Below are 26,156 nucleotides of genomic sequence, written 5' to 3' on the forward strand. Positions count from 1 at the left end.
CCTGGCGTGCTCTGGTCCATGGGGTCACGAAGAGTCAGACACGACTTAACAACTACCCAACAACAAACCTGGTAAGGCTGGTGTGCAAGGTTTAAATTACACAGCTAAAGAGTTCTAAGCTTAAATAAGTCAGTAATTGGAAATCTAGGAAGAGAAGCTTGCCCATAGTTGCCCACTCACACACCTTCTCGGTCTCACCCAATCTAGAGAAAAGGTGGTGGAAGCTGGGAACTACAGTTTGGCTCCTTCTCCTAGTAGAATGACTTCTCTAAGGGGACGCGTTCCTGACAGAACCATGAATTCAGAACTCTGCAACAAGTCATTCATTCTTTCCATATCATTGTCCTGCCATTCTCTGTGTTTTTTCAAAATTCGGAGATGTTCTTTCAAACTTTTCTTAATTTTAATCTGGGAAGAGCAGGAAAACAGCTGAAAGTTGCAGATCCCTAATTCAAAGTGTTGTCGTTAAGTCGGTGAATTATGGAGTGGACAGAACCCTGCTGAGCCCAGTATGTGCTGAGAATCTGGCCTGGAACATGAAATCCAGTGGCAGCAAATATTTTACTGGTCACCCTCGGAAAGAAGCCGGGATCATAATTTTAAAAGTTGGTGTCAACTGTCCAATCAGCAGCTGAAATCTTGCTTCTTCTTGGGGTGGTAAACCACAGTACAATAAATTAACTGAATCAATAGAGATTAAGTAAATCAGCGCTTTAGGCTCCATGGATGGGCCATTTCTATTTGCCACTTTCTGTACTATACTATGTTGCAATTTGAGTAGGCCTATTGGAATCAATGCAGTTTAGGGGGGATTTAACTCACCTAATCCCAACGACTGGCTGACTGACTCCCAAAGAGTCAATGGGCCTTCTTTGGTGCAACTTACTAAGCAAAGTAAAAGGATTTTATCAGTTGTATAAATCTCTGGTCTTTAATACAGTGGTGCCTCACACAACGATGTTAATCGGTTCCAAAAAAATCAACGTTGTGTGAAACATCGTTCTGTGAAACACCATTTCTCATACGAATGCATTGAAAACCGGTTAATCCATTCCAATTGGAACGGATTGCCATCGTTCAGTGAAAATCCCCATAGGAAACATCGTTGAGTGAAACAATGTTTCCTATATTGGAATGTATTGAAGCTGACTCAATACATTTCAATGCCTTTGCGAAGTCCTTTTTCGCTTCTGTAAAAGTGTCTTACAATGTTTGGAAGCTGTTTTAAATGATTGCAATGGTTAGTCCACCTCCTGAAACCTTTGCAAACTGATTTTGGTGTTGTTCTGACACTTCGTTAATTTATGATGATTTTTTGTTTTTTCCATTGGAAACCATTAGACAGACCATCCAATGGTTTCCTATGGAGAAAAAACAAAAAATCATCATAAATTAACGAAGTGTCAGAACAACACCAAAATCAGTTTGCATAGGTTTCAGGAGGTGGACTAACCATTGCAATCATTTAAAACAGCGTCCAAACATTGTAAGACACTTTTACAGGAGCAAAAAGGGAGATCGTTGTGTGAAAATCCCCCATAGGAAACATCGCTGTGTGAGGCAGCAAATTTAACAGAAAAAGGCATAGTTGTGTGAATTCATCATTGTGTGAGGCACTCGTTGTGCGAGGCACCACTGTATTTTAAAATAGCCTCAGACACAGACAACATGGGGGAGCTGAGAAATCAAATGAACAAAGACGGGACATTTGAGGGTAAAAACAGAAAACGAAATACCTATAAACCTCTAGACAAACTTTTTTCCCCCTTCGACCACCGGTTTCCTCTATGCTGGAGATTCTGTGTTGCTCCCAGAATTCTTTGCAAATCCTAGAGTAAAATTTTCCACAGCTGGATCCATTGAAAAGCAGCAAGCTGGGAGTGATAAAACAAGGAAGAAAAGCCTCTAATTGCAATTAGCAGTAGGCTTCCAGCAGAAAGACTTCCAAGAAAAGGCTCTTTACTTTTACTCTGGCTTTCCTCAACGATTTATTTCTTTTCTTCCAACTCTGTAACTGGATGTTGAGATTTCCTGGGCCGTTGAGGTCATCTGGGTGAGTTAACGGGAATATTGGGAGCTTCTCAGAGGGAAGAGAAGGTGAAACAGAGAAGATGGCTTAGCAATGGAGGATAATGCAGAGATAGAGAGAATGTGTGTTCTTCCCCTTGTGTTTGAGGTGGGGCAGGAGAGAGTTTCTGCAGGGGTCCCTTTTGAGACATACAAGCCACAGAATCCTGTGGATGATGGACGGATGTTCTGGCCCGTATTTCAAAAGAAGAAGATGTGGACTCTCAGTAAGGAGGCTGACATTTCAGTTGTGATCCTTCTCTCCCTTCAACTGTTGTTCCCCCTTTAGCTGCAACCAGCCTTGGTGTCTTCCAGTCCTCTATAGTGCTGTTTCTGTGGCTTTACACGTGAGGAGCTGAACCTTCTCAAAGCCCCACTCGATTGAGCAAGGAGAATCCCTCATCCTCCATGTTTCTTCCTGTTGTTAACTGCCCATCAGGTCACCTGCAACGTATGGTAACCCAATGAATTAGCGGTCTCTCAAAGGCTCTGGCCTTACCAGCCCTGCTTGGCTTCTCCAAACTCAGTGCCCTGCCTTTCTATGCTGAATCAACTTATTTATTTATTTATTTATTTAATTTCTATGCCGCCCACTCTACCCAAAGGTCCCTGGGCGGCTTACAACAATTAAAATTCAATGCAATAAAATAAAATGATTAAAATACAATTAAATTACAATTAAAATACAATTAAAATTGCCATCATTAAGACCCACTTATCTCGTATTTTGTTTTCCAGTTGTTCATTCACCTTTACCAGGAAAGTTTTGGATTATGGACAGAACTAGTAGCAAAGAAGAAGCACAGATTTATACTGTATTCTCAGGCTATGCCATTTAGATTTTTGGGACTCCAGCTCTCAAAATTCTCAAAAAAAAAAAAAATCCCCGGGTGAAATTTCAGTCCAGAGACTCACAACTTCAGACACCAATATTTCCCTCACCTCCAAGCTGGGCCTCATACTATGAAGGCTACACTTTCATTCTTGATTTCGTGCTGCAATGCCTCCTGGGTGTTGTAGTCTCATAGCTCATTTTTTTTCTCTAGGGGGGCCTCTCAAAGACTACAATACCCAGGAATCATTGCAGGAGGAATTGAAGACGTGGACTGCAGCCTCAAAGACTAGGCCTTGCAACAGGTGAGGGAAAGGCAGGTGTTTGAAGCTGTGAGTCTGTGAACCAGGATTCTCAAAATTCTGCCAGGGGAATTCCTGGATAATTTGAGGAATTGGAGTGTAAGAGATCCAAACTGTCACATCCTTACTGTCTTCTCTCCGTGGGGTGAGGGAATGTTATCTCTCACATCTGCAAGCAAATGTGGTCCCAACGGTAGCCCTAAAAGGATTGTGCTCTATTGTGGCAGGCGCTAAAGAAGGGGTGAGCTCTGGAAAAAAAATACCATGGAAGGAAAGGCTCCTTTTGAGGGTGAAGAGAAGCAGCTGCGGAAAGCAAGCAAAAAAGGAGAAGACAACAGCGATGAAGGTATTTCCCTTCAGGGGGCTCTGCAGATAACTCTCTAGAGGGGTGTTGCAGGATCAAACACAAGAGACAGGATGTCGTCAGGCTATTTTTGCCTTATTTATCACTGTGAATGAATTTTAGTATTGGATCTAAATTTACTCTCAGAATCCCACAGCCTACGAGTCCAAAGAGAAACAGCTGAAGAAGACATTGAGAAATTAAATTTTCCCTAGTTTGAAGAGGGTCAAAGGTTTTCTATTTAATTACACATGCTAATTAACTGAAGTGTATACATTCCTTCATTTTCTGGACCTTCTAACTTGAATACTGAACAAGCAGTGTATGTTAGATCAGGGGTCCCCAACCCCTGGTCTGTGGCCTGGTACCGGTCTGTGGGCTTTCTGGAACAGGACCGCGGACATGGATCTCCACCGCCCCTGCACGCACGGTGGGCATGTCACGCTTGCGATTGGGCATGTCGCGCTTGTAGAGTGTGACACGCCCCTCTGTGAGCGTGACACACCCACCTGCAAACGCGACAAGCCCACCTGTGAGCACAAGGGTGCCCCCTGCCCCGCATAAGCGCCCGCACCCCTCCAACCAGTCCACAATCCAAAAAAGGGTTGGGGACCACTGTGTTAGATGATTTGTTCCAGTCTTCTGCTTGACTTATGCTGTGTATTTTTACACAGTGTCAAGTCAAATAGTCCTTATGAGGACCAGTTTAAGGTTGGTTAGGTAGAGAGCATTCAGAAGTGGTGTACCTTTTGATCATTTTGAGGGGAACTCCGGGACTTTACAGCTTCTCCAAAGCTATGCTGGCTGGCTCTTTTCCTGGGAGGTGTAGTAGGGAGTCAAACGTCTGGCTTCTGGATCCGCAGTCAGATAATCAATTAAGTAAGCTTTGCAGCTAATGGTATTTGATTTAAACAAATGAAACTTATTACTCTTCATTACTCAACCACGAGACACCTTGTGCTTTTAGCTCCACCTAAAGTGGAAGTGCTGTTACTGGGTGCTTCGCTGAATAGGCTGGAGGGCCATTTCCCTGCCCTGAATTGAGTTACACTCCCCCTAAGGGACAGGGTCCACAGCCTGTGGGTGCTCCTGCAACCCAGTCTAACTCTGGAAGCCCAGGTGGACTCGGTGGCGCCTTCCTTCAGCTGTGGAAATTATACCAGCTACAGCCCTACCTGGACGAGCGGAGTCTCATGACAGTTAAACACGCACTGGTAATATCTCGCATAGATTACTGCAATGCGCTCTACGTGGGGCTGCCTTTGAAGACGGTCCAACAACTGCAACTGGTCCAGAATCGAGCTGCACGGCTGGTGAGTGGTGGGGCCACTAGGGTACACATCAAGCCAATTCTGTTTCAATTGCATTGGCTACCAGTTGCTGCCCAGACCCAATTAAAGTGCTTGTTTTGACATATAAAGTCCTAAACAGCTGAAGGGCCACCTCCTTCCATATGAGCCTACCTGGCAGTTAAGATCTAGCCATGGGGCCCTTTTGAAAGAACCATCCCTCAAGGAGGTAAGAGGGATGGCTTGTAGGCAAAGGGCCTTTTCAGCAGCTGCCCCCAGACTATGGAATGCCCTCCCGAGGGAGATTCGTTGGGCACCGACACTGATGATATTTTGGTGCCAGGTCAAAACTTCCCTGTTCCAGAAGGATTTTAATTGCAATAAAATCAACTGTGGGTCCTGATGGCAATTTTCTAGAGTATATATATATATTAATTGTATTTTTAATTTTTAATTGTATTTCAATTGTTGAAAGCCGCCCAGAGATCTTTGGGTAGTGTGGGGAGCATATTAGATAGATAGATAGATAGATAGATAGATAGATAGATAGATAGATAGATAGATAGATAGATAGATAGATAGATAGATAGATAGATAGATAGATAGATAGATAGATAGATAGATAGATAATTTTAAAAATTTTAAGTGAAGAAAAATATTTCCTGGATATGTAGGTTGAACCCTAGGTAATGAATGCAATATTCTGTCTTCTCAAGAACCATTCCCCCCCCAGTAAACCACTAACTCTTCAGTCCACTATGAACTCTCTCCTTCTTCCAGCAGATGATGCACAAAAGAAGGAAGGAAAACTCCACACAGTATCACCGGAAAGAATGGAAGATGAAAATGAGAAGTGTTCTGATGCAGAAGAATCCCAGAGGCAGAACCAGGACCAGGCAGACCCGAGGAAAGACATATCTCATCAACATCTAAGATGTATCCTTCAAAGCTCAGAGTCTGGACAAAACAGTGCTCTGAGGAAAAGCCCTGTGAAATGTCCAAGATGCCACAAAGAGGGGAAATGGTGTCGATGCTTGGAACATAGAAAGAGATCCAGATCGAGCCCAGAAGATACGAGATTTCACACAGGACAGAAACATATCAAAGCCTTCAGGTCTCAAAAATGCTCCAGTGTTAGCTCTGCCCCTGAAGTATCTCAACCACAAAACTCTGAAGAGAAACCATATAAATGCAAGGAATGTGGGAAGAGCTTCAGTGCCAGTTCAGGACTTAGGAGGCATCAAAGGGTACACACAGGAGAGAAGCCCTACAAATGTCATGAATGTGGAAAGGGCTTTGGGCAGACTTCAGATCTTAGAGTACACTTGCGAATTCATAAAGGAGAGAAACCCTATAAATGTGATGAATGTGGAAGGAGTTTCACCCAATTCGTAACACTCACAGCACATCAACGAATTCACTCAGGAGAAACCCCCTACATTTGCAAAGTTTGTGGGGGGAAATTCACGTGTCTTTCAAGTTTAACTAGACATCAGTACTTGCATTCAGGGGCGAAACCCTATCAGTGCAACGAATGTGGGAAAAAGTTCATCCGGAAAGGAAACCTTTCAGTACATCAACGAACTCACACTGGAGAAAAACCCTATAAGTGTGATGAATGTGGGAAGAAGTTCAGCCAGAAAGGAAATCTTATAGTACATCAACGAATTCACTCGGGAGAAAAACCCTATACATGCAAAGAATGTGGAAAATGTTTCAGCGATGCCTCAAATTTAAAAGTACATCAGCACTCTCATTCAGGGGAGAAACCCTATAAGTGTGATGAATGTGGGAAGAAGTTCAGCCAGAAAGGACATCTTATAGTACATCAACGAATTCACTCAGGAGAAAAACCCTATACATGCAAAGAATGTGGAAAATGTTTCAGCGGCGCCTCAAATTTAAAAGTACATCAGCGCTCTCATTCAGGGGAGAAACCGTATCAGTGTGGTGAATGTGGGAAAAGTTTCAGCAAGAAAGAAAATCTTATAATACATCAACGAAATCACTCAGGAGAAAAACCCTATACATGCAAAGAATGTGGAAAATGTTTCAGCGGCGCCTCAAATTTAAAAGTACATCAGCGCTCTCATTCAGGGGAGAAACCCTATAAGTGTGGTGAATGTGGGAAGAAGTTCAGCCAGAAAGGAAATCTTATAGTACATCAACGAATTCACTCAGGAGAAAAACCCTATACCTGCAAAGAATGTGGAAAACAGTTCAGATATCTTGCTGATTTTACAATACATCAGCGCTCACATTCAGCAGCGCAGCCCTATCGCGGTGAAGACTGTGGGAAAAGCTTCACAGCTACGTCAGACTCTACAGATCATCAAAAAGTTCACGTTGGGGAGAAGAAACCATATAAATGTGAAGAGTGTGGGGAGAGCTTCTGCCAGAGCAAGGACCTTGGACAGCACAAACAAATTCATTCCAGTGAAAATTCCTATCCATGCCGAGATTGTGGAGAAAACTTCCGTTGCAGAGCCCAGCGCATCAGACACCGGCAGATGCACAGAGAGGGGAAACTTTGAAAAGTGCACAAAATGTCTTTCTCGAACTCCATCCCCATTATCCATTTTACAACAATAAGTCTTGTGTGATATGCTGTAAATGAACTTTTTAATATGGTGAAGGAGGATGTGTTATGTGCAAATCCCTGCCTCGTGTTCTGGGGGTGAGATTTTTTAAAAATTGTTTTAATCGTATGTTTTAACGGAATGGTTTTAACATGATCCGAACTTTATCATTTTATGAAAATTGCCTTGAAATCGAAATAAATGTTCAGACTGGAATGAGGCATCTTCCGAGAATCAGCCTGAATTATGAAAATAAGGATGTTGACTGGATGAGCGTGGATAATTTTGAGCATATTTACAAGACCACTCCTGACGACATTTGTGTGAGTTGTAGCAACCTGTGAGGGTTCACCTTCGGGGGACCCTTTCAGGTCCTCTGTCCCAAACAAATCACAGTCACTTTCTTGCTTCAAACCAATAACGTTAACTTTGAACTCAACTGGTAACTTATTCACAGGTAAAAAATTCTGTTTTTCTCTTTTCCCCTTAACGGAGGGATAAAGGGGATCCAGTCGCAGTTTATGGGTTGCCCTAGGCCAGTGATGGCGAACCTTTTTGAGCCCGAGTGCCCAAATTGCAACACAAAATCAGCTTATATATTTCAAAGCGCCAACACTGCAGTTAAACCTAAATCCTGAGAAAAAAGTTAAGTTTAGAGAAAAAAGCAACTGCCCCTGCACTGTAAGGCTTAAATGCTTGGTTCCCACCCCCCAGGGCAGTATTACCAGAGAAATACTTACTGGTCCTCCAATCCCCCTTTGGGCTAAACCGGTAATGGTCGCCATTGCACCCCTCCGCTGGACTACTGGACCAGCAGAGGGGAGTGCGGAAATCTGGGATCGGAGGGTGGGTAAGTATTTCCCGATGGCGACTTATGGCCTGCATGTCCACAGAGAGATGCCTGCATGCCAGCTGTGCCACGCGTGCTGTAGGTTCACCCGCCATTAGTCCTTCAGAAAACTCCCCTGCCTTCCGCAAAGACATGCAGCCACTTACCAAAACAACTTATGCCGTGGCACTTTATTAGGTAAAGGTAAAGGTAAAGTTTCCCCTTGACAATTTTTGTCCAGTCGTGTTCGACTCATCACCGTTTCCAAGCCATAGAGCAAGCGTTTGTCCGAAGACAATCTTCCGTGGTCACATGGCCAGTGCGACTTAGGCACGGAACGCTGTTACCTTCCCACCAAGGTGGTCCCTATTTATCTACTCACATTTGCATGCTTTCGAACTGCTAGGTTGGTGGAAGCTGGGACAAGTGACGGGCGCTCACTCCGTCACGTGGATTCGATCTTACGACTCCTTGGTCTTCTGACCCTGCAGCACAGGCTTCTGCGGTTTAGCCCACAGCGCCACCACATCCCTTTATTAGTTAGACCTGATTAACTGCAGTCAATTGTACAAACATTAAATGAATAATGATTAAATTTTGGCCGGTGTGTGGTTATTCTAATTAAACCAAGATTCCTGAACAGTGTTCCCTTTTCCACAGAATGGTGGTTCTTGGCTGAAAGTCCAAAAGATCAGCCTCAATTTTCAAATACTTTCCCCTCATACCACTCAAAAGAATTTGCAGGGGTGATATAAGCAAATACGTTATGCTAATGAGAGTACCAGTAGCCCTTTTTCTATGAAATTACCGAGCCATATGGCCCAAAGCTGACTTGGCTTTCCTTCTTTCTGAGGTGGGTAAACTGAATGCCCAGCTTGACGGCTCAAGGGAGAGACACTGCATGCTCCAAGCTCCACTTCTTTTCATGCTTTGATTCTTTTATCTTTTAAGCTTTTAGAAATAAGTGTTTACTGCTTGCAGCTTTTATCATAGAAGAGTCGGGTGCTGCCACGAGTAGCCTCCTCCACTTGCTTATCATTGTTTTAATGTGATTTTAACTGCCTATTTATTTATTTATTTATTTATTTATTTATTTATTTGTTTGTTTGTTTGTTTGTTTGTTTGTTTATTTATTTATTTATTTATTTATTTATTTATTTATTTATTTATTTATTTATTTATTTATTTATTTATTTATTTATTTATTTATTTATTTATTTATTTATTTATTCATTCATTCATTCATTCATTCATTCATTCATTCATTCATTCATTCATTCATTCATTCATTCATTCATACTCCACCTATCTAGCCAAGCGACCACTCTAGGCAGCTTTTAATATTTCACCTTATAGTTTAACTGGAACTTTGGATGGTTGCAAGGAAGAAGAGCACCACATCACATAAGGCAACGAAGGGCTTCTACTGTCTTAACTATTTGAATGAAGATTTTGTCTCTTGGTTTCTGGTTGGAGCATTTCTTTTGACTTTGTTTCACACCTGTGGCTTTAAACAGCCCTTGCAAAACTACAAGCCTCCTCACAATGGATTTCCAAACTTTTACTTTATGAGAACTTCGACAAAGCACGCCAGAGAAGAGTGACAGGATGAGAAGCTGTTGAGGTGAAAATGGGAGACAGATTGTCGTCAGTGAGAGGAGCAAACTGCTCTGAACCTGCAATCAGCAAATCCTCACATTCTCATCGACCTGCCACACAGTGTATTGAGTGCAAATGGGAAATAAACATCATAGATCAAGCCCGGGTCATCACCCAGGCAAAGCAGTGAAGCAACTGACAATAGATAAGCTTCTAACAACCAACTGCTCAATGAGTAATTTAATGGCTGGGGTCCCCGTAGACCTAAGCAACCAATTTGCAATACTGAGGGAATGAAACGCTTCCAATCACTGAGGGGCTAAATGCTGAATCTTCCCTGCCCTCCCCTGTTAAGGCAGTTTCAGGTGCCTACCCGCTTAGCAGAACACTGCCTGCTCACAGCTCAAACTGTCACCACAATATTTAATAATCTACAAAGGGTGTGTCATAAAATGAATGCGGTGGAATCCGCTTTGGGGAAACTCACAAAATCACTGACCCCAGCACCAAGACACCCTCAACCAAACAGGAATGTGCAAGGCAACCAGATGGGGGGAAACAACAATACTGATCCGCCAAAAAAAAGAAATCCCCAACACCAACCTGCTCAGCACTTAAAGGAGGCTGCAAGGAACACGAATATCTTTGAGCCTGCTGAGATCCTGATGCAAATCTCACCCATCTCCATCAATAGCAGGAGATGGGATTCACAGGAGACAGCTTTAACTTCCCTAAGTCAACTGTGAATGGCAGAAGCGCACAAAATAGACCTAACAACCATTAAATGGCTTCCTCACTCCAGGGGGTCAAAAGAGGGTACAACTCTCTTTTGAACATGCAGTGATTTATTTATTTATTTATTTATTTATTTATTTATTTATTTATTTATTTATTTATTTATTTATTATTTCTACATACTCCACCTATCTGGTCATTGTGATCCCATTCATGCTACTCAAAATAGTGGAGGGTCATATAAAACACACGTCTAGTGTTGTAATCTGGAAATTTATAATAGGAGGGCCACAGTCACTTTCTGCCTGCGAAAGCTGTGGTGGTCTAAGGCAGAGGTCATCAACCCCTCGGTCCGTGACCCAGTGCCGGTCCCTTGCATGACCCAGACCAGGCCGTGAAGACAGACTTTCCCCCTTCCCCCCTGCACGCACTCCCCTCCCCACAGCTGCTTAGCGCACACCCACGTGTGCCAGCACCGGCGTGACCGGTCTCTCACCCCTTCATGCATGCACCCCCGCGGGCAAAGCAGCTGTGGGGAGGCAAGTGCATGCAGGGAGGGAGGGGGGAGGTCTGTCTTTGCGGCCTGGCAGCAGTGGTGATGGGGATGGTGCAGGGCCGGGAGAGAGTGAGAGAGAGAGGCAAGCAAGCATTTATGTCTACATCAGGAAGGGAACAGAGGTAGGACATCCCCCAGTAAGGAGGCAGAAAGAAAACGTAAGCTGGTTTGGGGTATTCTCAGCCTCAGGTTGGGAACCAAAGCCCATTTGCCAAGTTCTTGCCATGCCTCCAGCACGCACACATGCTCCCCCACTGCTTCATGGGTGTGCAGGAGTGCCTGCTCACCTCACCCCCCCTTGTGCATGGGCACATGCTTGAAGGGGTGCAGGAATGCCTGCCAGCGCCAGCAGCCTGGGAGTCTGAGCATGGCCAGGGTGCGCTCTCTGGCTGCTCGCCTCCTAGGCTCCAACAAGGCCAGGGTCACTGCTCTTCGCCACTCTCAGCAGGCCAGTGCTGCTGCTGGTGCCTCTAGCTCCAGAACCGGCACCAGCGGATGCTCGCCGGGGCTGCCGTGCCAGTCTTCAGCGCTCACCCCCCACCATCCACAATTTGAATTTCCCACCACGGCCCCCACAGCCCTCTGGCGCACGTGATCCCCCACCACTTCGTGCATGCATCCAAGAGCGTGAGGGGCCGCCCCACCTTCCTCAGAGGCTCAGCCGGTCCCGCAGTAAGGAAAAGGCTGATGACCTCTGCCTTAACCAACAAAACCCACATCATCAAAGCAATGGTTTTTTCCTGTGGTGATTTATGGAAGCAAGAGCTGGACCAAAAAGAAAGCTGACCACCGAAAAATTGATGCTTTTGAATTGTGGTGCTGGAGGAGACTCTTGAGAGTCCCCTGGACTGCAAAGAGAACAAACCTATCCATTTTGAAGGAAATCAAGCCTGAGTACTCACTGGAAGGACAGATCCTGAAGCTGGGGCTCCAATACTTTGGCCGTCTCATGAGAAGAGAAGACTGTCTGAAAAAGACCCTGATTTGAGGGAAAGTGTGACGGGAAGAGGAGAAGGGGACGACAGAGGATGAGGTGGCTAGACAGTGTCATCGAAGCAACCAAGATGAATTTGACCCAACTCCGGCAGGCAGTGGAAGACAGGAGGGCCTGGCGTGCTCTGGTCCATGGGGTCACGAAGAGTCAGACACGACTTAACAACTAACCAACAACAAACCTGGTAAGGCTGGTGTGCAAGGTTTAAATTACACAGCTAAAGAGTTGTAAGCTTAAATAAGTGAGTAATTGAAATCTAGGAAAGAGAAGCTTGCCCATAGTTGCCCACTCACACACCTTCTCGGTCTCACCCAATCTAGAGAAAAGGTGGTGGAAGCTGGGAACTACAGTTTGGCTCCTTCTCCTAGTAGAATGACTTCTCTAAGGAGACGCGTCCTGACAAAACTATACATTCAAAACTGCAACAGGTCTTTCTTTCCACATTATTGTCCTGCCATTCTCTGTGTTCTTTCAGAAGCCATAGATGTATCAATATTTCCTTAATTTTAATCTGGGAAGAGTAGGAAAATAGGTGAAAGTTGCAGGTCCCTAATTCAAAGTGTTTGTCGTTAAGTCGGTGAATTATGGAGTGGACAGAACCCTGCTGAGCCCAGTATGTGCTGAGAATCTGGCCTGGAACATGAAATCCAGTGGCAGCAAATATTTTACTGGTCACCCTCGGAAAGAAGCCGGGATCATAATTTAAAAATGTTGGTGTCAACTGTCCAATCAGCAGCTGAAATCTTGCTCCTGCTTGGGGTGATAAACCACAGTACAATAAATTAACTGAATCAATAGAGATTAAGTAAATCAGCGCTTTAGGCTCCATGGATGGGCCATTTCTATTTGCCACTTCCTGTACTATACTATGTTGCAATTTGAGTAGGCTTATTGGAATGAATGCAGTTTAGGGGGATTTAACTCACCTAATCCCAACGACTGGCTGACTGACTCCCAAAGAGTCAATGGGCCTTCTTTGGTGCAACTTACTAAGCAAAGTAAAAGGATTTTTATCAGTTGTATAAATCTCTGGTCTTTAATATTTTAAAATAGCCTCAGACACAGACAACACGGGGAAGCTGAGAATCAAATGAACACACACGGGACATTTGTGGGTAAAACAGAAAACCAAATACATATAAATCTCCAGACAAATTAATTTTCCCCTTCGACCACCAGATTCCTCTATGCTGGAGATTCTGTGTTGCTCCCAGAATTCTCTGCAAATCCTAGAGTAAAATTTTCCACAGCTGATGCCATTGAAAATCAGCAAGCTGGGAGTGAACAAGGAAGAAAAGCCTATAATTGCAATTAGCAGTAGGATTCCAGCAGAAAGAAACAGAGACTTCCAAGGAAAGGCTCCTTGCGTCTCTTCTGGTTTTCCTCAATGATTTATTTCTTTTCTTCCAACTCTGTAACTGGATGTTGAGATTTCCTGGGCCATTGAAGTCATCTGGGTGAGTTAACGGGAATATTGGGAGCTTCTCAGAGGGAACAGAAGGTGAAACAGAGAAGATGGCTTAGCAATGGAGGATAATGCAGAGACAGAAAGAGAGACTGTGTGTTCTTCCCCTTGTGCTTGAGCTGGGGCAGGAGAGAGTTTCTGCAAGGGTCCCTTTTGAGACATACAAGCCACAGAATCCTGTAGATGATGGACAGCTGTTCTGGCCCGTATTTCCAAAAATGTGCACTGTCTGTTAGGAGGCTGACATTTCACCTGTGATCATTCTCTCCCTTCAACTGTTGTTCCCCCTTTCGCTGCAACCAACCTTGGTGTCTTCCAGTCCTCTGTTTCTGTGACTTTACATGTGAGGAGCTGAACCTTCTCAAAGTCCCACTTGATTGAGCAAGGAGAATCCCTCATCCTCCATGTTTCTTCCTGTTGTTAACTGCCCTCAGATTACCTGCAACGTATGGTAACCCAAATGAATTAGCGGTCTCTCAAATGCTCTGGCCTTACCAGCCCTGCTTGGCTTCTCCAAACTCACTGCCCTGCCTTTCTGTGCTGAATCAACCTATCTCGTATTTTGTTTTCCAGTTGTTCATGCACCTTTACCAGGAAAGTTTTGGATTATGGACAGAACTGGTAGCAAAGAAGAAGCACAGATTTATTTTATCAGGCTATGCTGTTTGGATTTTTGGACTCCAGCTCTCAAAATTCTCAAAAAAAAATTCCCAAGGTGAAATTTCAGTCCAGAGACTCACACATTCAAACACCAATATTTCCCTCACCTCCAAGCTGGGCCTCATACTATGAAGGCTACACTGCTGCAATGCCTCCTGGGTGTTGTAGTCTTATAGCTCATTTTGTTCTCTAGGGGGGCCTCTCAAAGACTACAATGCCCAGGAATCATTGCAGGAGGAATTGAAGACGTGGACTGCAGCCTCAAAGACTAGGCCTTGCAACAGGTGAGGGAAAGGCAGGTGTTTGAAGCTGTGAGTCTGTGAACCGGGATTCTCAAAATTCTGCCAGGGGAATTCCTGAATAATTTGTGGAGTTGGAGTGCAAGAGATTCAAATTGTCACATCCTTACTGTCTTCTCTCCGTGGGGTGAGGGAACTTTATCCCTCACATCTGCAAGCAACTGTGGTCCCAACGGTAGCCCTAAAAGGATTGTGCTCTATTGAGGCAGGCGCTAAAGGAGGGTTGAGCTCTGGGAAAAGAATATCATGGAAGGAAAGGCTCCTTTTGAGGGTAAAGAGAAGCAGCTGTGGACAGCAAGCGATGAAGGAGAAGACAACAGCGATAAAGGTATTTCTCTCCCTTCAGAGGTCCTTTCAAATCTGCATGGTAAAGAATTTTTTTAAAACACCAAGAATTAAATGACAACATTTAATTAAATTTAGATGGCTACGCTCAGAGGTTTGTATGCCAGGCACATTTATGGTTTTCCCACTCTCAGAAAGAAAGAAAGAAAGAAAGAAAGAAAGAAAGAAAGAAAGAAAGAAAGAAAGAAAGAAAGAAAGAAAGAAAGAAAGAAAGAAAGAAAGAAAGAAAGAAAGAAAGAAAGAAAGAAAGAAAGAAAGAAAGAAAGAAAGAAAGAAAGAAAGAAAGAAAGAAAGAAAGAAAGAAAGAAAGAAAGAAAGAAAGAAAGAAAGAAAGAAAGAAAGAAAGAAAGAAAGAAAGAAAGAAAGAAAGAAAGAAAGAAAGAAAGAAAGAAAGAAAGAAAGAAAGAAAGAAAGAAAGAAAGAAAGAAAGAAAGAAAGAAAGAAAGAAAGAAAGAAAGAAAGAAAGAAAGAAAGAAAGAAAGAAAGAAAGAAAGAAAGAAAGAAAGAAAGAAAGAAAGAAAGAAAGAAAGAAAGAAAGAAAGAAAGAAAGAAAGAAAGAAAGAAAGAAAGAAAGAAAGAATGAATGAATGAATGAATGAATGAATGAATGAATGAATCAAAACGGAAAAAAAGTTGAACGGATATCTGCCCCATTGAGATTTTATACAATATAAACATTTTATATCTGTTTGATCTATTTTTATATGGACCTCATAGTTATTAGTCCCAACCAAGCTTATTTTGGTATGTTTTGATTTGTCTGAATCCAAAGCATAGCTCAGTATCAGAGTATATGTTGCACCTTTGTTTAACCCTTTGTCTAAGCCCACTAGCTAATGTTGGATTGCAATTCCCATCATCCTGAAATGAGACTATGGCCGAATGATGGTTCAGGTAGCCCAACCACATCAATATTGAACAGGGACTGCTACCGGGAAGTTGTATGCTCGTGCTTCCAACAAGTACCAACCAAAGCTCTACAGATAACTCTCTAGAGGGGTGTTGCAGGATCAAGCACAAGAGACAGGATGTCATCAGGCTATTTTTGCCTTATTTATCACTGTGAATGAATTTTAGTATTGGATCTAAATTTACTCTCAGAATCCCACAGCCTACGAGTCCAAAGAGAAACAGCTGAAGAAGAAGACATTGAGAAATTAAATTTTCCCTAGTTTGAAGAGGGACAAAGGTTTTCTGTTTAATTACACATGCTAATTAACTTAAGTGTATACATTCCTTCATTTTCTGGACCTTCTAACTTGAATACTGAACAAGCAGTGTATGTTAGATCGAGCTGCATGGCTGGTGAGTGGTGGGGCCACTAGGGAACATATCAAGCCAATTCTGTTTCAATTACATTGGCTACCAGTTGCTGCCCGGGCCCAATTCAAAGTGCTTGTTTTGACATATAAAGCCCTAAACAGCTGTAGGGCCGCCTCTTTCCATATGAGCCTACCTGGCAGTTAAGATCTAGCCATGGGGCCCTTTTGAAAGAGCCATCCTTCAAGGAGGTAAGAGGAATGGCTTGTAGGCAAAGAGCCTTTTCAACAGCTGCCCCCAGACTATGGAACGCCCTCCCGAGGGAGATTCGTCTGGCACCGACACTGATGACATTTTGGTGCCAGGTCAAAACCTTCCTGTTCCAGAAGGTTTTTAATTGAACTAATATCAACTGTGGGTCCTGATGGCAATTTTCTAGAGTATATATATTACAGTGGTGCCTTGCTTAACGAAGTTAATTGGTTCCAAAAAAACATCACTATGGGAAAACATCGCTAAGCGAAACACGTTTTCCCATAAAGATGCATTGAAAACCGGTTAATCCGTTCCAATAGGAACAGATTGCCGTCCTTAAGCGAAAATCGCCCTAGGAAACATCTGTGACAAACCCAGACCTACTGGGATATGCCACAGTTTCACTAAGCTGCCACCAACCATTCCCTATAAGAAGTCACACAGACCAGGGATGGATTTTTAACAAATAAAAGAACAAGGTTTATTTACATAACACACAGGGAAAATAAAATGATCAAGTGAATAAGATACAGTAACGTGGCTTAGTCTCAATCATACATACACTAGTTTGGTTCACACAGAACGCATTTAACTAAAGCACAGACCCTGAACCTATCAGTTCTGGCTAACCCTACAGACACCTGAACCTATCAGGTTGGTACTGACTGACACACAGTAGTACCCTGTCTGACACACAGACTCCCACTCAAGCTTCTTCTCTCAGCTCTTCTCCAGCTTCTCACTTCTCCACACAAGCTCCACATATATATACAGTACAGCCCCTCCTCCTGATGTCCCGCCTTCCACTCCCCATAGGATGGAACTTTCCCTCCAAACCCATGACAGACAGGTACCATCAGTGCTGTATGTTACACCTCCCCTCTTTATAAGTTGTTTTGTAGGGGGAAAGCTAAAGTGCTTTTCTCCCAAAAAACAACCTGGATCCAAAACATACAAAAACAGTTATATAACAACATACAATACCATACTTACTTATACTTACACTCCAAACATGTCAATTAGGCATTTAAACATTTACTATTTCCAATACATCAAGTTACCTTTATTCATACAAACCAATCATGTTTAATAAACAGGTACATTTAACTTTTTGGTCACCAAAATATATACATAGTCCATGTTCCTTCGCCGTCTTTATTCTTTGGGTCTTCTTGACAAGGCGTCAGCAACACAGTTCACTGACCCTCTGACCACCTTCACTTCAAAGTCATAGTCTTGCAGGTTTAAAGCCCACCTCATAAGTTTACTATTGTGGGTTTTCATTGTCTTTAACCATTGCAGTGGTGAATGGTCAGTGCACAGAATAAAATGTCTTCCCCAGATGTAAGGTTTGGCCTTCTGGATCGCGTAGACTATGGCCAGGCACTCCTTTTCCACGGTTGCCAGATGTCTCTCACCTTTCTGGAGTTTCCTACTCAGGTAGGACACTGGATGCTGGTCACCATTCTCATCCTCCTGGCAAAGAACTGCTCCTACCCCGCTGTTAGACGCATCGGTGTAGATGATGAACTCCCGGTCGAAGTCTGGAGCACGCAGCACTGGATAGTTGATGAGGGCCTCCTTCAACCTCTGGAACGCCTCCTCACAGTCGCTGGTCCACGGGATGCGGTCATCAGCCTTCTTCCTCGTCAGATCGGTCAGCGGAGTCGCTATCTCGCTAAACCTCGGGATGAACTTTCTGTAGTAGCCCACCAACCCAAGAAATGATTTGACTTTTTTCTTGGTGTTGGGTCTGGGCCAATCACGAACTGCTTCCATCTTGGCCTCTAGGGGTTTTATCACTCCTCCCCCTACTATGTGACCCAAGCACTTTACTTCTGGGCTACCCAGCTGCAGTTTGTTCTCTTTGCAGGGCCTAGGCCAAAGCACTCCCTCCCCTGGGTTAAAGTGCCTCTCCCTGGCTTCCTGGTCATCCCAAGCTTTCTTTCTGACCTTTTGAGCTTGCAGGGTCTCTGCTGCTAGCTCTAGGTTTCTCTTTAGGTCATTCATCAAGGTGTCTATATATGTCACCACATCTTGTGGGTCATCCTGGGTGATCTGCTCCCAATTTTGTTTGATCAAATCAAGGGGCCCTTTCACCCTTCTCCCAAATAAAAGTTCAAATGGACTGAACCCGGTACTAGCTTGTGGCACTGATCGATAAGCAAACAAAAGGGATTGCAGCTTCTGGTCCCAATTGTTTGGATTCTCTGCCAAGTAAGCCCTAATCATGCGCATCAGAGTCCCATTGAACTTCTCCGTTAACCCATTACTTTCAGGGTGATAGGCAGTGGTTTCCTTGTGCTTAATTCCACAGATTTGCCATAAGCGTTTCATGAGCTTCGATGTGAACGATGCGCCCAAATCTGTGATTATTTCTGAGGCAAATCCCATCCTGGACATATACCCCACCAAGGCATCTGCCACTGTGTTAGTTTCAATGTTAGTCAAGGGTATGGCTTCAGGGTACCTCGTGGCATGGTCCACAATGGTGAGAATGAACCGGTTCCCCCTCTTTGTGGCCTTGGGCAAAGGTCCCACAATATCCACCCCTATGCATTTGAACGGAGTGTCAATCACAGGCAAAGGGCACAACTTTGCTTTGGTCCTGTCACGATTATTCCCCTGCCGCTGACACACATCACATTTTTTACAGAACTCCCTGATCTGCTTCCCTATGTCAGGCCAGTAAAAATTCTGTGTGATTCTCTGCTGTGTCTTGTTCACCCCTAAGTGCGCAGCAAACATGTCAGAGTGCCCCCTTTGTAAGATCATGGGGCGATACTTTTCAGGTACCACTAGCTGACTTCTGATCCCATCTCCCCCTTTTGAGATATTCCTCAGGGTCTCTCTATATAAAATCCCCTTTTTCTCTAGAAATCTCACTGGGGTTTCAGGTGTTAGCTGGGCGTCTGTCACCTGTTCAAAACACTTTTGGAGAGTGGCGTCTGCCTTCTGCTCTTGGCCAAATCTGCTGTCTGTGGTTAAGGTTTCCACCACAGCTTCGGCACTCCCCTCTGCTTCCGTCTCGGGCTCATCAGTACCCCCCTGAACTGTCCCCGTGGTGGCTTGTGAGCGTGTAATCACTAGCACCCGTTTCACATGTTCAGCCAGGTCATTTCCCACGAGCACGGCTGCTGGCAGAGTCGATGAAATCGCTAGCCGCCAAACTCCCTTCCAGCCTTGAAAGTTCACAGGTACCTCAGCTACTGGCAGCGAGATCACCTGTCCCTCAATCCCTGCCACCTTTATGCTCTCATTTGGGATTATATACTCCCTAGGAATAATATCTGGATGGCACAGGGTCACCTGGGAACAAGTATCCCTTAACCCCCTGTACTGATGGTCAAGTATTCCTACGTCCACCCCTGCGGTTTCAAACAACTGTGAATCTGTTCTCACTAGCAAGCAGCGCTTGACCTCCACAAGAGGACCATTTTCCCCAGCCTGATCAGCAGATGTAGCTGTTCCAGATTGAGTAGCCATGGCAACAGGCTCCCTCAGTGGCAAGGAGCTTTGCTCTTTCTGGACACAGAACACAGCTTTTGGCTTGGTTCCACTCAAATCATGAGGCGAATTTCCCTTTAGCTGCTTCCATTTCTCACACTCTGAGATTAGGTGGCCCTTTCCCTGACAGAAATAACATTTTCTGCTGTACTTGGAGTCTTTCTCATCTGGTTTTAGTTTTCCCTCCAAAATCTGGTTCCTGGACTGGCTCTGCCCAGAAGTTTTATCAACAAAATGGCCGCCCATTTTTGGCGGGCTCTGAACTAACCCTTTGGAGTACTTAGGGTCCCATGTTTCCCTCATGTTTTCTTCAGAATACTTCAGGTTTTGATGTTGTGCCTTAACTTGTGTGCCTTCTTTTGGTTTCTTTTCTAGCTGCAATTTCTTCTCTTTTATTCTCAAATCCAGCTCCTTTTGCTTAGCCTCAAACTCAGCCCTGATCTGTAAAATTTCTTCCTCAGCCCTAGCTTTTATCTCTTTTACTTTTTCTTCAGTCTTATCTCTGATTTCTTTTAATTTAATGTCTTTTTGCTGATTATATTTTTCAAGATCCTGCTCACTTTGTCTGGCCTGAGCCTCATACTTTTCTCTTTCCGAAATTTCTTCAACTGATAAATTGTTATTTTTCTTATTTAGGAATGTTAATTTTAATTGTGCCATTCTAAGTCTGTGTTTCAGTTCCATCTCTTTCATCCTCATGGCCATTCCCCTTTCCTTGGCATCTGCCTCTGCCTGCCTGATTTCAGCTCTCTCTGGCCTCCATCTCCCTCACCCTCAGTTCATGCTGTTGGGCTAGGAGCATTTTCCTGAGTTCTGGGTTCTGCTCTCCCGTGCTGTCCTCCTGCACTGAGCCAAATTCATCCTCAGAACCCTGGTCCACCTGGGGTTCTTTCACTTCACCCATTTCTGCCATTTGGCTTCGAGTCAAGGGCATAATCCCCCCTCCAGAACAGGCTGCTTTCAAAAGTCAAGCCTCAAAATAAAGCGACCACTTTTTTTCTCTCTTTCTTTTGCCTCAGAACCAGCCTTCTATAGATTGCTGCTGTTCTTCAGCACTAACTTGCAACTGTTGCCAGCCGGAGTCCACCCCCTCTGCTAGGCCTCTCAGCAGACAAGCTAGATCACTGCTATTTCACTCAGCTTTGCCTCAGCTTTTTCCCGCCAAAACAGGTTGCCTCAGAGCTCCCTAATCTAGTCTCCCCAATCTGAGGTTACACGTTCTTCTACTAGCGTACCTCCCCGTGAGGTAAGCCTAGACGATTACCTACGTGCTCTCAGATTGTCCCTGACTAGACCCCCCTTGCTCTGGGCACACTTGCCAAGGCTTTGCTGGACCACTGGACAACTGGACCAGTCGTATCCCACACGCTGGACACCAATCAATGTGACAAACCCAGACCTACTGGGATATGCCACAGTTTCACTAAGCTGCCACCAACCATTCCCTATAAGAAGTCACACAGACCAGGGATGGATTTTTAACAAATAAAAGAACAAGGTTTATTTACATAACACACAGGGAAAATAAAATGATCAAGTGAATAAGATACAGTAACGTGGCTTAGTCTCAATCATACATACACTAGTTTGGTTCACACAGAACGCATTTAACTAAAGCACAGACCCTGAACCTATCAGTTCTGGCTAACCCTACAGACACCTGAACCTATCAGGTTGGTACTGACTGACACACAGTAGTACCCTGTCTGACACACAGACTCCCACTCAAGCTTCTTCTCTCAGCTCTTCTCCAGCTTCTCACTTCTCCACACAAGCTCCACATATATATACAGTACAGCCCCTCCTCCTGATGTCCCGCCTTCCACTCCCCATAGGATGGAACTTTCCCTCCAAACCCATGACAGACAGGTACCATCAGTGCTGTATGTTACAACATCGTTAAGCGATACAATGTTTCCAACATTGGAATGCATTGAAGCCTATTCAATGCATTTCAATGGTTTTGCGATGTCTGTTTTTGCAATTTTAAGTGTGTCTTAAAAGGTTCAATAATGGTTTTAATTGCTTGGAATCATTAGTGCACCTTGTAAAACATTTGCAAACTTAATTTGGCTTTGTTCTGAGTCTTCGTTAATTTTTGGTGAATTTTTTTCTCCCCCATTGGAAAGCATTGGACCCGATTTTGACAGCTGTCAAACTTGGGTTCAATGCTTTCCAATGGGGGAGAAAATAAAATGATTCCAAGCATTTAAAACAGGTTTCAAAAATATTAAGAAACTTTTAAATGAGCGAAAACAGACATCGTTAAGTGAAAATCGGCCATAGAGAACATTGTTAAACGATGCAGAAAATTCCTTTAAAAAACCCATCGCTAAGCAAATACATCATTAAACGAAGCAATCGCTAAGTGAGGCACCGCTGTAATTGTATTTTAATTGTTTTATCTTTTTAATTGTATTTTAATTGTTGAAAGCCACCCAGAGATCTTTGGGTAGTGTGGGCAGCATATAAGTTTTAGTTAGTTAGTTAGTTAGTTAGTTAGTTAGTTAGTTAGTTAGTTAGTTAGTTAGATAGATAGATAGATAGATAGATAGATAGATAGATAGATAGATAGATAGATAGATAGATAGATAGATAGATAGATAGATAGATAGATAGATAGATAGATAGATAGATAGATAGATAGATAGATAGATAGATAGATATTTTAAAAATTTTAAGTGAAGAAAAATATTTCCTGGATATGTAGGTTGAACCCTAGATAATGCATGCAATATTCTGTCTTCTCAAGAACCATTCCCCCCCCCCCCAGTAAACCACTAACTCTTCAATCCACTATGAACTCTCTCCTTCTTCCAGCAGGAAGGAAAACTCCACAGAGTGTCACTAGAAAGAATGGAAGATGAAAATGAGAACTGTCCTGATGCAGAAGAATCCCAGAGGCAGAAGCAGAACCAGGCAGACCTGAGGAAAGACATATCTCATCAACATCTGAGGAGTGTTGACTGTGAAGAAGAAACGGGAAAGATATCAAACAGATGTATCCTTCAAAGCTCAGAGTCTGGACAAAACAGCGCTCTGAGGAAAAGCCCTGTGAAATGTCCAAGATGCCACACAGAGGGGAAATTGTGTCATTGCTTGGAGCATAGAAAGAGATTCAGATCGAGCCCAGAAGATACGAGATCTCACACAGGGCAGAAACATATCAAAGCCTTCAGGTCTCAGAAACGCTTCAGTGTTAGCTCTGCCCTTGAAGTATCTCAACCACAAAACTCTGAAGAGAAACCATATAAATGCAAGGAATGTGGGAAGAGCTTCAGTGCCCATTCAAGACTTAGTAGGCATCAAAGGGTACACACAGGAGAGACGCCCTACAAATGTCATGAATGTGGAAAGGGCTTTGGGCAGACTTCACATCTTAGAGTACACTTGCGAATTCATAAAGGAGAGAAACCCTATAAATGTGGTGAATGTGGGAGGAGTTTCACCCAATCCATACATCTCACAATACATCAACGAATTCACTCAGGGGAAAACCCCTACACTTGCAAAGACTGTGGGAAAAAATTCAGGCATCTTTCAAATTTAACCAGACATCAGTACTTGCATTCAGGGAAGAAACCCTATCAGTGCAATGAATGTGGGAAAAAGTTCAGCTTGAAAGAACACCTTACAGTACATCAACGAACTCACTCAGGAGATAAACCCTATATGTGTGATGAATGTGGGAAGAAGTTCAGCCAGAAAGGAAATCTTATAGTACATCAACGAATTCACTCGGGAGAAAAACCCTATACATGCAAAGAATGTGGAAAATGTTTCAGCGATGCCTCAAATTTAAAAGTACATCAGCGCTCTCATTTAAGGGAGAAACCCTATCAGTGCCAAAAATGTGGGGATATGTTCAGCCAGAAAGAAAACCTCAAGGTACATGAACGAATTCACACAGGGGAACAACTCTACACATGTGAAATTTGTGGGAAAATGTTTAGGTATCCCAGGCATTTTACAGTACATCAGCGCTCTCATTCAGGGGAGAAACCCTACCAGTGTGATGAATGTGGGAAAAAGTTCAGCTTGAAAGCAAACCTTACAGTACATCAGCGAACTCACACTGGAGAAAAACCCTATAAGTGTGATGAATGTGGGAAGAAGTTCAGCCAGAAAGGAAATCTTATAGTACATCAACGAATTCACTCGGGAGAAAAACCCTATACATGCAAAGAATGTGGAAAATGTTTCAGCAGTGCCTCAAATTTAAAAGTACATCAGCGCTCTCATTTAAGGGAGAAACCCTATCAGTGCCAAAAATGTGGGGATATGTTCAGCCAGAAAGAAAACCTCAAGGTACATGAACGAATTCACACAGGGGAACAACTCTACACATGTGAAATTTGTGGGAAAATGTTTAGGTATCCCAGGCATTTTACAGTACATCAGCGCTCTCATTCAGGGGAGAAACCCTATAAGTGTGATGAATGTGGGAAGAAGTTCAGCCAGAAAGGAAATCTTATAGTACATCAACGAATTCACTCAAGAGCAAAACCCTATACCTGCAAAGAATGTGGAAAACAGTTCAGATATCTTGCTGATTTTACAATACATCAGCGCTCACATTCAGCAGCGAAGCCCTATCGCGGTGAAGACTGTGGGAAAAGCTTCACAGCTACGTCAGACTCTACAGATCATCAAAAAGTTCACATTGGGGAGAAGAAACCATATAAATGTGAAGAGTGTGGGGAGAGCTTCTGCCAGAGCAAGGACCTTGGACAGCACAAACAAATTCATTCCAGCGAAAATTCCTATCCATGCCGAGATTGTGGAGAAAACTTCCGTTGCAGAGCCCAGCGCATCAGACACCGGCAGATGCACAGAGAGGGGAAGCTTTGAAAAGTGCACAAAATGTCTTCCTTCAACTCCATCCCCATTATCCATTTTGCAACAATAAGTAGACAGTCACCTGGGTGATATGCTGTAAATGAACTTTTTAATATGGTGAAGGAGGATGTGTTATGTGCAAATCCCTGCCTTGTGTTCTGGGGGTGGGATTTTTTAAAAAATTGTTTTAATCGTATGTTTTACTGGAATGGTTTTAACACGATCCAAACTTTATCGTTTTACGAAAATTGCCTTTATAATCGAAATAAATGTTCAGATTGGAATGAGACGTCTTCCGAGAATCAGCCTGAATTATGAAAATAAGGATGTTGACTGGATGAGCGTGGATAATTTTGAGCATTTTTACAAGACCACTCCTGACGACGTTTGTGTGAGTTATGGCAACCTGTGAGGGTTCAACTTTGGGGGACCCTTTCAGGTCCTCTGTCCCAAACAAATCACAGTCACTTTCTTGCTTCAAACCAATAACATTAACTTTGAACTCAACCGGTAACTTATTCACAGGTAACACATTCTATGTTTTACTCTTCTCTCCTTAACGGAGGGATAAAGGGGATCCAGCCGCAGTTTATGGGTTGCCTTAGGCCAGCGATCGCGAACCTTTTTGAGCCTGAGTGCCCAAACTGCAACACAAAATCAGCTTATATATTTCAAAGTGCCAACACTACAGTTAAACCTGAATCCTGAGGTTTTAGTTTGGGGGGGGGTACTGCTCCTGCACTATAAGGGTTAAGTGCTTGGGTTTTTCCCCCCTAGGGGCAGTATTAACAGAGAAATACTTACCGGTCCTTCAATCCCCTGTTGGGCTAAACCAGTAATGGCCGCCATTGCACCCTTCCGCTGGACCACAGGACCAGCAGAGGGAAGTGTGGAAATCTGGGATCGGAGGGTGGGTAAGTATTTCTCGATAGCGACTTATGGATTGTGTGCCCACAGAGAGCCAGCTGTGCCATATGTGCCATCGATTCACCCACCATCGCTGCCCTAAGCTGATGGGAGCAAAGGTGTTCCCATTTAGTGTGTCCTTCACAAAGCTCCCCTGCCTTCCGCAGGGACATGCAGCCACTTACCCAAACAATTTATGCCCTGTCACCTTATTAGTTAGACGTGATTAACTGCAGTCAATTATGCAAGCATTAAATCAGGGGTCTCAAGTATGCGGCCCACGGGCCATTTGCGGCCCGCCAGATGATAATTTGCGGGCCCCGCCTTGCCTGCCCCCAAGTGCCCACGCGTCCTCTGCTGTCAAGAGTCAAAAAAAGAGCCTTGCCTCGCTCACCAGCTCTCCCCCAAAACAGCGCCTCTTGCACCCTCAATCTGGAACTGCAGCCTGTCAGCCAGCCAGCCTGTCTGCCGGCTGGCAGGCTGCAATTCCGGATG

At 43.8% G+C, this 26,156-nt stretch overlaps 2 protein-coding genes across 11 annotated transcripts in view; both read left to right on the plus strand.

Annotated features, from left to right (window-relative positions):
- The window catches only part of LOC140704276 (uncharacterized), a 34,212-nt gene extending 26,575 nt beyond the window's left edge, over positions 1-7,637 (plus strand). The window contains exons 1-3 of one of the 8 annotated variants that reach the window (XM_072988993.2): positions 1,963-2,053; positions 3,429-3,547; positions 5,614-7,637. In XM_072988993.2, coding sequence (XP_072845094.2) covers positions 3,466-3,547; positions 5,614-7,367 — 1,836 coding nt within the window. In that variant the 5' untranslated portion in view covers positions 1,963-2,053; positions 3,429-3,465 and the 3' untranslated portion in view covers positions 7,368-7,637. Of the gene's footprint in view, positions 1-1,962; positions 2,054-3,097; positions 3,205-3,428; positions 3,548-5,613 lie in introns of those variants that run through there. The other 7 variants (XM_072988995.2, XM_072988994.2, XM_078387718.1 and 4 more) reach the window with 7 other exon arrangements.
- LOC110071291 (uncharacterized) lies at positions 1,971-25,048 on the plus strand. 3 transcript variants are annotated; one of them, XM_078387592.1, is made up of 2 exons: positions 1,971-2,053; positions 22,740-25,048. In XM_078387592.1, the coding sequence occupies exon 2, from the start codon at positions 22,773-22,775 to the stop codon at positions 24,765-24,767; it is 1,995 nt and encodes a 664-aa protein (XP_078243718.1). In that variant the 5' UTR covers positions 1,971-2,053; positions 22,740-22,772; the 3' UTR covers positions 24,768-25,048. The 3 variants fall into 3 exon arrangements, with proteins under 3 accessions (XP_078243718.1, XP_078243716.1, XP_078243717.1); XM_078387590.1 differs by lacking the exon at positions 1,971-2,053 and adding an exon at positions 13,415-13,582 and having other exon boundaries at positions 22,737-25,048; XM_078387591.1 differs by lacking the exon at positions 1,971-2,053 and adding an exon at positions 13,415-13,582.
- The last annotated feature ends 1,108 nt before the right edge of the window (positions 25,049-26,156 follow it).

The sequence above is a fragment of the Pogona vitticeps genome, chromosome 2, assembly GCF_051106095.1.
Source record: "Pogona vitticeps strain Pit_001003342236 chromosome 2, PviZW2.1, whole genome shotgun sequence".
Lineage (NCBI taxonomy): Eukaryota > Metazoa > Chordata > Lepidosauria > Squamata > Agamidae > Pogona > Pogona vitticeps.